Source organism: Dama dama, chromosome 31 (genome assembly GCF_033118175.1).
Source record: "Dama dama isolate Ldn47 chromosome 31, ASM3311817v1, whole genome shotgun sequence".
In the NCBI taxonomy this organism is placed as follows: domain Eukaryota; kingdom Metazoa; phylum Chordata; class Mammalia; order Artiodactyla; family Cervidae; genus Dama; species Dama dama.
The window spans coordinates 16600397-16611514 of NC_083711.1; the positions used below are offsets into that span (position 1 = coordinate 16600397).

Here is an 11118-nt window from a genome sequence, read left to right on the forward strand (position 1 = left end):
CGAGACTCTCCCAACAGCCCAACCTGTGGAAAATAGGAGTATGTACAACACAGAGGTAGTAAGTTACACCAGCAAAATAGATTAAGCTGCAAGATTCAAATATGACTCCTTAAACCTATGACATAAAATACTGTAAAATAAAATGTACAAATAAGTTCCTTATATGCATTTAAAATGCAGGTTGAGAAGAGGAAAACCTCACGGCTTATGTAGTTTTCAGGAAACTATTAAAGAAAGTGAATTAATACATCTTGAGAAGTTGAGAATTGCTAGAGCCAAAAAAGATCTCAAGGATCAATTAATTGATCTCATTTTATACATGAGAAAACAGACCAGACAAAAGAAGTGTTCTTTCAGTGTCAAATTCAGTAGAGTCAAGGTCAGAGGAGGGCTTCCCAGGTGGCACAGGGATAAAGGATCCACCTGCCAATTCCGGAGACGCAAGAGACGTGAATTCGATCCCTGGGTCTTCGGGAAGATCCCCTGGAGTAGGAAATGGCAACTCACTCCAGTATTCGTGCCTGGAAAATCCCGTGGACAGAGGAGCCTGGTGGGCTCCAGTCCATGGGGTCGCGAAGAGTCAGACACGACTTAGCAACTAAACAACAAATGTATGGGTGTTATATATAAAGTACTGGGAATTAGGACTTTAGCATGGGACTCTGGGGGCGATACAGTCCATATCAGAGCCCCACAATGCTGGGCAATGAAACGAGGCGTCTCAGAGCTGACTGCCATGATTGTGCTGAGACTTACTTACAAGGTACCGATTTCCAAGGACACATTCCCCATATCCCACCCCAGACTTTGGAAAACAGAATTTCCGAATAGGAGGCCAGAAATCTCAGTGTAGAAGATTTTTGCAGCTGAATCAAACATGCAGTCAGTTTTGAGAATCACTGATGTATATTTAGTGTTAGCACTCCTGCCTTTTATATGAAAAGTGAAAGTGTTACTTGCTCAGTCGTATCTGGCTCTTTGCCACCCCACGAGCAGCCTGCCAGGCTCCTCTGTCCATGGAATTCTCCAGGCAAGAATACTGGAGTGGGTTGCCATGCCCTTCTCCAGGGGATCTTCCTGACCCAGCAATTGAACCCGAGTCTTCCAAATGGCAGGCCAATTCTTTACCATCTGAGCCCCCGGGGAAGCCTTTTATATAGTTATCTAAGCAAACCTTGGGCTTCCCAGGTGGCGCTAGTGGTAAAGAACCTGCCTGCCAGTGCAGGAGACATGAGAGATGCAGGTTCAATCCCTGGGTGGGAAAGATCCCCTGGAGAAGGACATGGCAACTCACTCCAGTATTCTTGCCTGAAGAATCCCGTGAACAGAGGAGCCTGGTAGGCTACAGTCCATGGAATAAGAAAGAGCCAGATGCAACTTAGCATGCACACACACAGCTTCCTGGGATAAAAAAAAAATTTTTTTTGATTACTTAGCAAAAAGAGGTCACCTCGGTTTTGGACTGTTAGAGCAGTTGACGCTTTAACACGAGTTCTGAAAAAAGTGAATTAATTTTTAAGCCAGAAAGCATCCCTGTGGGAAGAGAAGTCCTTCAGCCCTTCTCTTGTTGTTCATTTTGTTAGCTTAAGAGCAACTGGGAACTGCTAGACTGACCGCCCCACCTCTTTTGGTGTTTCTCTTCCTTATTTTTGCTCACCTCCTTCTTTTTTAAAGGAAGGATGTTGTGAAGAGCCCAGAAACCATCTCTTTCTCCCTGGAGAGGTCTTCCTTTCTCTCCAGTCCGTAGGTAACCCAAGCCTTCGTCAAGCTCTATGTTGAGTTTTGGAAGAGATCTTCATTTAAGGCACTGGATACCATCCCAGCCCTCAGGAAGGTGATAGTCCAGCTGAATTCAGACACACAGAACTGCAACCCAGCCTGAGCACCTGGGCTGCCTCACCTGGCCAGGGTGATGCAGCATGAAAGAGGGTTTCAACACCATTGCTCTCAGAGTATGTGCCGAATCAAGTGATTCCCCCCACCCCCATTTCTCTGCCTGTCTGATGGGCTTCTCCCCCTTAAGGACAAGGAAATAAGTTGATTGCCAGCTGGTTCAGTTCAGTTCAGTCACTCAGTCGTGTCCAATTCTTTGCGACCCCACGGACTGCAGCACGCCAGGCCTCCCTGTCCATCACCAACTCCCGGAGTTTACTCAAACTCATGTCCATTGAGTCAGTGATGCCACCCAACCATCTCATCATCTGTCATCCCCTCTCCTCCTGCCCTCACCTTTCCCAGCATCAGGGTCTTTTCAAATGAGTCAGCCCTTCACATCAGGTGGCCAAGGTATTGGAGTTTCAGCTTCAGCATCAGTCCTTCCAATGAATACCCAGCACTGATCTCCTTTAGGATGGACTGGTTGGATCTCCTTGCAGTCCAAGGGACTCTCAAGAGTCTTCTCCAACACCACAGTTCAAAAGCATCAATTCTTCTGCACTCAGCTTTCTTTATAGTCCAACTCTCACATCTACACATGACCACTGGAAAAACCATAGCCTTGACTAGATGGCTGGTTAACCTGTTTCATTAATGAGTAACCTTATTTCACTAAGAACAAAAATGAGTAAATGGGTATCCCCAGATGGATGGGTCTACGTCTGTCAGAACAGAATTCAGCCATGAAGGAGAAACCCCAACAAAAGCTTTAGTCTCCAGGGATTCGCTCCTTCTTAGAGGGAAGGATTGCTGCAGGCGATCACAAAGATGAGCAAGTGAAGCACGCCTAGTGCTTTTATTCATAGAAAAGTTACCAGTTGGAGGTGAGCAGTCACTAGTTTTTGTTTTGCAAAACTAAGCAGTAAGTATTGATTTAATGACTTGCTTCATTGTGAAGCCAGAAATCCAGTCTGTAAGTCGTTAGCCATGGTTTCTCATGGAGATGACCAAAACTAAGCAGTAAGTATTGATCTAATAACTTGCTTCATTGTGAAGCCAGAAATCCAGTCTGTAAGTCGTTAGCCATGGTTTCTCATGGAGATGACCATGCTTTGCTGGTTTGTCCAGGAGTGACAAGACAGCCCTTTGTTACTGTTTCCCAGATCACACACACCATCTCTGGTGGCTGACGAGCCCAGCACCCACTGAATTGCCCACCTTTGTCCTGCCAGTGAGGTTCTGCAAATCCCACTGACCCCAAGTTCTGTTAGGAGCAGACGGGCCTTTTCTACACTCATGTCAGTTGACAGTGAACATTTTAAAATATATCTTGGAGCTCTCTCCACTACACCTTCTGGACAGAGACTTCACCTTTAATAGGAAATACATGGCATAAAGCCTCTTGATTAAAGAATTTTAAATATTTTCTTTTGCAAATATGATAAGTGGAACACCAGAGGTTTCCTCTCCCCTGCCCCAGTCATCTCATGAAGGATCTGAGTAAGAGGGTTCCTTATTTAGCTTTTTATGGAGATAACAGCGTATGACTCTTTTGAAGGAGAGTGCTCTCAGATTAGTGACACTATAAAAATATGTCGCTATGGGTCCTTTCTTCCGGGCAGAAAGTCAAGTTTTAGTGGAGGCATCTAGCAACCACTGACAGCAGGAATGTAGAGCAGTCTGGCAGTTTGGAAAGGCTAAATGGGAAGCAACAGGAAGAATAAGTGAAGGGATGGGACTTGCCTGGTGGTCCAGTGGCTGAGACGCCACACTCCCAATGCCGGGGGCCCGGTTCAGTCCCTGGGCAGGGAGCTAGATCCCACATGCTGCAATTAAGACCAGGCAAGTCAAGTAAATATTAAAGAAAGAAAGAAAAATCGAAGGTAGACTCAAAATCTGCAGGAGATTGGAATCAGAAGCAGGAGTAGAAACTAGAAAGTCAAAGGAAAGTATCAGCAGAGCAGGGGAGTTCCGGCTGTGCCTGAAAATTCCTTGATGTAGGCAATAAATATAACTGAGCTACTTAGAGAAATAAGGAAATGTAATTATGAAAATGAACATGTATACAGTAGAAAACCAACATAGCGAGGTTACTAAAAGCGAGAAATGATTAACTTGAAAACTTCATTGCTGTTCTGAGTGTACTTTCCTTCCCAGGTTCCTGGTTTTCTTACACTCTCTAGTTATTTTATGTGTTTAGTTTATCTTACCCTCCACTCTTTGTCCACCTGCAGCGCAAGCTTGCTTAGTGGTGTCTGACTCTTTGCAACCCCATAGACTGTAGTCCCCCAAGCTCCTCTGTCCATGGGATTTCCCAGGCAAAGAATCCTGGAATGGGTTGCCATGTCCTTCTCCAAGGGATCCTTCTGACCCAGGGATCGAACCTGCAACTCCTGCAGTGGCAGGTGGATTCTTTACCACTTGAGCCACCTGGGAAGCCTTTGTCCACCTAGAGGACCTGAAATGGCACATCTTTAGAAGCTGAGATTCTCTTGTTGGGCCTAACTCAGTGCCGTGCATAAAGGGTCATCCATCAACACACATCCTGCTGGTTACCCTACCTAATAAAATTAAAATAGGATGCTCACTGGCCCTCCTCCAAGCTTAAAGCACCTACCTGAGAGCCAAGATGGCAGCAGGGGGAGTTTAGAAATTAAGGAGAAATCCAAATAGATTTTATGTCTACAGTCTTAATGGTTGAGGTGTAAATTCCTCTGCATATAGTGAAGGAATAAGTGGCCTCAAAAGAGTCGAGTTCATGGAGAGAGGGGTAGGAAGAGGGCATTAGCCAAACAGTAGTCGAAAGTTCTGGTGTTAGGACCAGATGGATTGAGCTCTTTGGGCTCAGCTGTCTACAGTGTACATGAAAGTGAACATTTACACAGTAGAAAACCAACAACGCAACGTTACTAGAAGAGATAAAAGGGTCAGTTGCAGTGGTCCATGGAAGCCAAGCTGGGGTGCAGTGTAGAGAGTGTCCCAGGGTCTCTGAAGAAGAGGAAGACTTCAGATCAGTCGTTGCTCCCAGAAAGTCCAGAGAAGGGGTGCTCGGAGGTGCTGTGCAGTGGGTTTGCATCTCAAGCCAGTGACGTCTGGTTCCTGCCTGGAAAGAGGCGGGAGGGAGCATTCAGTCCCCTGCTCCACTATTCTCTAACCCCTTCCAGAATAAGCACCACTGGCTCCGTCTTCCCCCAGCTCCACTTGAAGGGAAGTGATACGATGTTGAGGCCCCGTGCACCCAGGGTCATGGTGGACTGGCCTCTCGTGGGGGTGGCCTGCAGCAGGGCGATGGCTGAGCCGTGAGTGACGGCTCACTGCGCCCGGCAAGGGAGGAAGCTCCCCCCGACTTCCTTCAGTGGTGGGTTTATCCGTGGACCAGAGCGCACAGCATTCCACCTTTAGCTTTCGAGGAGCTAGGGATAAAAAGATGCCATCCACACTCCATGCGTGCCACGTTGTAAAGGTAATCCCTTCTCCTGGAGCTCCAAGCCCTCGTGAGACCTGGGGGCCAAGCCTCCCCACTGCAGGCCTGAGGAAACGTGAGCCACCCTCCCAGCGGCAGAGGGTCATGAGCATTAAGTTCTGTTCAGTTCAGTTCAGTCGCTCAGTCATGTCTGACTCTTTGTGACCCCATGGACTGCAGCATGCCAGGCCCCTGTCCATCACCAACTCCCGGAATGGACTCAAACTCGTTGGTTTGAGTGGTGATGCCTCTTGAGTTGATAGGTGATGCCATCCAACCGTCTCATCCTCTGTCGTCCTCTTCTCCTGCCTTCAATCTTTCCCAGCATCAGCATCTTTTCAAAAGAGTCAGTTCTTTGCATCATGTGGCCAAAGTTTCAGAGTTTCAGCTTCAGCATCAGTCCTTCCAATGAATATTCAGGACTGATTTCCTTTAGGATGGACTGGTTGGATATTCTTGCACTCCAAGGGACTCTCAAGAGTCCTCTCAAGACTCTCCAACACCACAGCTCAAAAGCATCAATTCTTTGGCACTCAGCTTTCTTTATAGTCCAACTCTCACATCGATACATGACCACTGGAAAAACCAAAGCTTTGACCAGCTTTGACCCAGCAGCAGAGGGTCATGAGGATTAGCAAGTAGAAAGGTGTCCAGGAAAAGACAGGAAAGTTAGCTGCTTGACTCACACACCGTCCTCTGAGCCTCGCGTTTCTGGCCGTGCTCTCTTAAATAAGAGTTTGACTTTGGCCTTCAAAGAGGAGATCAGGTATTTAATTGTTCCCCTGCCCTGATGCAGAGAAGGCAGTGGCACCCCACTCCAGTAGTCTTGCCTGGAAAATCCCATGGATGGAGGAGCCTGGTAGGCTGCAGTCTGTGGGGTCGCTAAGAGTCAAACACAACTGAACTGACTTCACTTTCACTTTTCACTTTCATGCATTGGAGAAGGAAATGGCAACCCACTCCAGTGTTCTTGCCTAGAGAATCCCAGGACTGCCGTCTATGGGGTCACACAGGGTCGGATCGACTGAAGCGACTTAGGAGCAGCAGCAGCTGCCCCTGATGAATGCAGCCAGTGTGAGGATTGACGTAGGTCCAGGTAAACTTGTATTAGTACAAGTTTAATACTCCAATAGTCAAGCAGCGTTATGTTTTCTTCTGCACTCAGACACGTAGCAGTGCCTGATCTCCGCGGCAAGATGCTTTTTAATCTCCACATTCTTTGAAATCTCACTTAAGAGGTAGCACAGAGCAGAAAGATGCTCAAGTTCTAACGGCACAGGACTGCAGACAGGCTCTTTCCCACCAAGCAGATTCGGAGAGTAAGGGGAATCTCATTACTGCTGCTGATCTTTAATGATGGCGTTGTAACTTACAAGGTCCTGGTTAATGACACAATTGCCAATTAAAGCCCGGTGACCTCATTTGTTGAAAACAGAGCAGATCAAAGGAAGAGAAAGGCTGGGGAAACATCTCTGATTATTCTGCCAGGGACAGTGATGTGGAGCATCCGTTGGCGCGGTGTCCTCCCAGTGGAGTTTTATGTCTGTTCCCAGCTGCGCTGAGGTTAGCCAAGGCAGTCATTCTAACTCTCACCCAGACTGAAATAAATGCATCAATTGGCCCATGAGGTGGAGTCATAAAGTAACCTTGGGAAAACAAGCTTATTACAATCTTTTGTTGAGATATATTGATATGTAACATTATATTAGTTTTAAGTTTGCAACATGATGGTTTGATATATGTACATATTGCGAGGTGATTACCAAAATAAGTTTGACAGTGAAAGTCACTCAGTCATGTCTAACTCTTTGCGATCCCATGAACTATAAGCCTGCCACAATCCTCTCGGTCTATGGAATTCTCCAGGCAAGAATACTGGAGTTTAGTGAACAGCTTATATTTCACATAATTACAAATTTTTTCTTGTTATAAAAACTTTGAAGATCTCTTCTTTTAAACAACTTTCAAATACAGTCTTGTTAACTGTAGTCACCATGTTTTTCCCCCTGAGCCCAATAAGGAAAAACACCAGAGAGCAGGTCTGTCAGTGCTGGGACATCATGTCGAGGGATGGAAGACGATTTATATACCATGACTAGACCCCACCAGCTAATGAATAATGTAGACCAAAAGAGTGTGCAGTCCCTGTGGAAACAGTATGGAGATTCCTCAATAAACTAAACACGGAACTGTCATACACCCAGCAACTCCACTGTTAAATATGTATCCAAGGGAAATGAAATCACTATCTAGAAATGACATCTTTACTCCTATGTTCAGCACAGCATTATTTACAATAGCCAAGGCATGGAAACAAAGTAAGTGCCAATTAATGGATGAATGGATAAAGAAAATGTGATACACATGTGATGGAATATTATTTAACCATTACAAGGAAGGAAATTCTGCCATTTGTGATAACACGGATGAGCCTTGAGGATATTATGCTAAGCAAAATAAGCCAGACAGAGAAAAAGAAAAATACTGTGATTGTTCACTTATATGTGAAATCTTTAAAAAAAAACCTGAACTCATAGATACAGAGGACAGGTTGTTGCAAGGCCAAGCAAGTGGTGAGTGTGAAATGAAGTTGCTCAGTTGTGTCCGACTCTGCGACCCTATGGACTGTAGCCCACCTGGCTCCTCTGTCCGTAGGATTTTCCAGGCAAGCATACTTGAGTGGGTTGCCATGTCCTTCTCCAGGGGATCCTTGTCCTTCTCCAGGGGATCTTCCCGTCCCAGGGAACGAACCTGGGTCTTCCACGTTGCCGGCAGACACTTTACCGTCTGAACCACTCAAGTGGTATGGGCAGCTAATTCTCGGAAGACCTGACCTCCCCAGTGGCTTTCAGGGAAGGGTTTTTAAAGACACAGTGAGGGAGAAGGTCATAGGATGCCTGACCAGCTTGTGGACATCCTTCTGCTGGTCGGTGGTGAGGGAGCCAGGTGGTATTTGGAGAATCAAGGTCACCAGTCCTCTGGTTCCAGCTAATTTAAGGTCTCCATGCTTGTGGTCACCAGGCAGCTGACTTCTTGCCTGGTGCAGTATCTGAGGGAAAAGTTATTTTTGTTTTAAAACAGTAATAACACAGTGTAAGTTTTCATGTATTGAGCAAAGAGATAAGTACTTCCTCTCTTCTGTGTCCTGTTTGAGGTACAGCAGATAGGCTAGAAACCTGAAGACCTTCCCCCGCCCTAAACATACATCTGGCTCAGCCTGCAGACAGTAAAGCGGACCTGGCCCTGACAGAGACCCTGGGAGGACAAACCCAGGTTTACAACTCAGAGGACCCACCGTATCAACAGAGGGCATCTGTTTAAATCTTCAGCCAGACGTGCTTTTAGAATCAGTTAAAAATAATAATCTGGAGCAGTATGTTCTTTCTTTATCTTTTAATATTTTTTGATTCATCTATATCATTATCTTAATTAAAAGAGCCTTTCTTTAAAGTATTAAATTTGATAAAAACGGGAACAAACTAAAACAAGGGTGCAGAGATACTCAGCAGTTCAGATTCTGAGTCTCACCCATTCTGCTTAGTAAATCGAGAGATTTACTCTCTCGAATACTCGAATTTTTTTTTCTACCTTGACACCACACTCTCAAGTAAAACAGTCTTTCATGGAAGCCATTTGTCCTTTTTCAAGCCAACAGGGGAAGAGAATAATATTGATTGCCTTAAATGTATCCAGTTACTACTACGGGAGGGAAGCAACCAATGAGCACTGCAGTAAGGCCAGCCAGCCGGTCAAGGTTGCGAGCGCCACCTAGTGGGCAGATGGAGTATCTGCGTAACTGGTGGGCTCGGGCGTTGCTGCCGAGTCGCTCAGTGGTGTCCGACTCTGCGACCCCATGGACCGCACCGCGCCAGGCTTCCCAGTCCCTCACCATCTCCCAGAGTTTGCTCAGACTCATGTCCGTTGAGTCAGTGATGCCATCCAACCATCTCATCCCGTGTCCCTGGGATTCTCCAGGCAAGAATACTGGAGTGGGTTGCCATGCCCTCCTCCAGAGGATCTTCCCGACTCAGGGATCGACCCGGGTCTCCCGTGTCGCAGGTGGATTCTTTAACTTTTGAGCTACAGGGAAGACCTCCTCTTCTCCGTCAAAGTGGAAAAGGAAGGACAATTTGTGGGTGTTCTGCAATCTTGGCTTAAAAAAAAAAAAAAAAAGAGTACAGTGCACCTTATCTTTCTCCGGCTTCTCCGTGTGCGCTCTTAAATGATTGTTTTTTTGTTGTTTTTTTTTTAAAGCTCATTTGTCCTGGTTCTTGCTCTGCAGGTTGACGCCGCGGTGACCCCAGAGGAGCGTCACCTCTCTAAGATGCAGCAGAACGGCTATGAAAACCCAACTTACAAGTTCTTTGAGCAGATGCAGAACTAGACCACCGCCGCAGCAGCCTCTGAAATCGGACAGCAAAACCATTGCTTCACTACCCATCGGTGTTCATTTAAAGAATAAGGCGGAAAAAAAGCAAGCCCTTCTGTTTTATTATTTACTCATTATCGCCTTTCGACAGCTGTGCTGTAACACACGTAGATGCCTGAACTTGAATTAATATACAAATCAGTAATGTATTCTCTCTCTTCACATTTCGGTCTCGACACTACATTATTAATGGGTTTTGTGTACTGTAAAGAATTTAGCTGTATCCAACTAGTGCATGAATAGATTCTCTCCTGATTATTTATCACGTAGCCCCTTAGCCAGTTGTATATTATCCTTGTGGTTTGTGACCCAACTAAGTCCTACTTTGAAATATGCTTTAAGAATCGATGGGGGAATGCTTTCTGTGAACGTGGGAGTTTAGCTGCTTCTCTTGCTTAAGTATTCTTTTCCTGATCACTATGCATTTTAAAGTCCAACGTTTTTATGTAATCCAAATGAGTTAGAGGAAGTTTTTTTTTCCCCACAATTGCGTTTTACTGTACAGATTGCTGCTTCTGCTCTATGTGTGATGTAGGAATTACGAGGATAGATGTTTATTTTCTCCGTGCCTGTTTTATGTGCACACATTAGGCATTGAGAACTGAGACTTTTTTCGTCCATGTATCTTCAGATCTTTGATAAAGAAAAGAATCCCTGTTCATTGTAAGCACTTTTACGGGTGGGGGAGGGTGGGGGGGTAGGAGCGCTCTGCTGGTCTCAAATTACCAAGAATTCTCCCAAAAAACTTTTCTGCAGGATGATTGTACAGGATCATTGCTTATGACCATGATAGCTTTCTACACTGTATTACATAAATAAATTAAATAAAATGACTCTGGGCAAGAGTTTTCTTTGAAGGATGGTTATGGACATTAGATATTCAAAGTAACTTTGGATGGGGAAACAGGAAGTAGATTTAGGTTCTCTCACCCAGTCTAAAACCCTTTATTTATGATACCAAAAAAAGAGGAGAGTGGAAGGGACAAAATCAGGGAATGGGGAAGGCAAGCCTGGACAAAGCCTTCAAGATTTGTCTTCAATTTGTATAAAATGGTCTTTTCATGTAAATAAATACATTATTGGAGGAGCGGCATTGTGCTGTTGTGAATGATTCCATGGTAACCACCTTCTGATCCTGAGTCATCGGAAGACTGATGAGAGCTTTCTGATGCAGGGTATCCACACCTGTTGTGTCTTAACAGTAAGCCCAAGCTGGAAACTAGGGCCAACAGGCATCTCCCAGTTTTAGTAAAATACTTCATAGACCCAACCCAGTCTTCACTTGGTCCAAACTACTTTGCTGCCATATCTCGGTCCTCAAGTTTGTCCCTGTCTTAGTCCATTCATGCTA

General features: G+C 45.4%; 1 protein-coding gene across 6 annotated transcripts in view; it reads left to right on the forward strand.

The window, feature by feature from the left end:
• The window catches only part of APP (amyloid beta precursor protein), a 287707-nt gene extending 276853 nt beyond the window's left edge, over positions 1–10854 (forward strand). For all 6 annotated transcript variants that reach the window (XM_061134302.1, XM_061134303.1, XM_061134304.1 and 3 more), the window contains one exon: positions 9621–10854. In XM_061134302.1, coding sequence (XP_060990285.1) covers positions 9621–9722 — 102 coding nt within the window. In that variant the 3' untranslated portion in view covers positions 9723–10854. The remainder of the gene's footprint in view (positions 1–9620) is intronic.
• Positions 10855–11118: the final 264 nt, after the last annotated feature.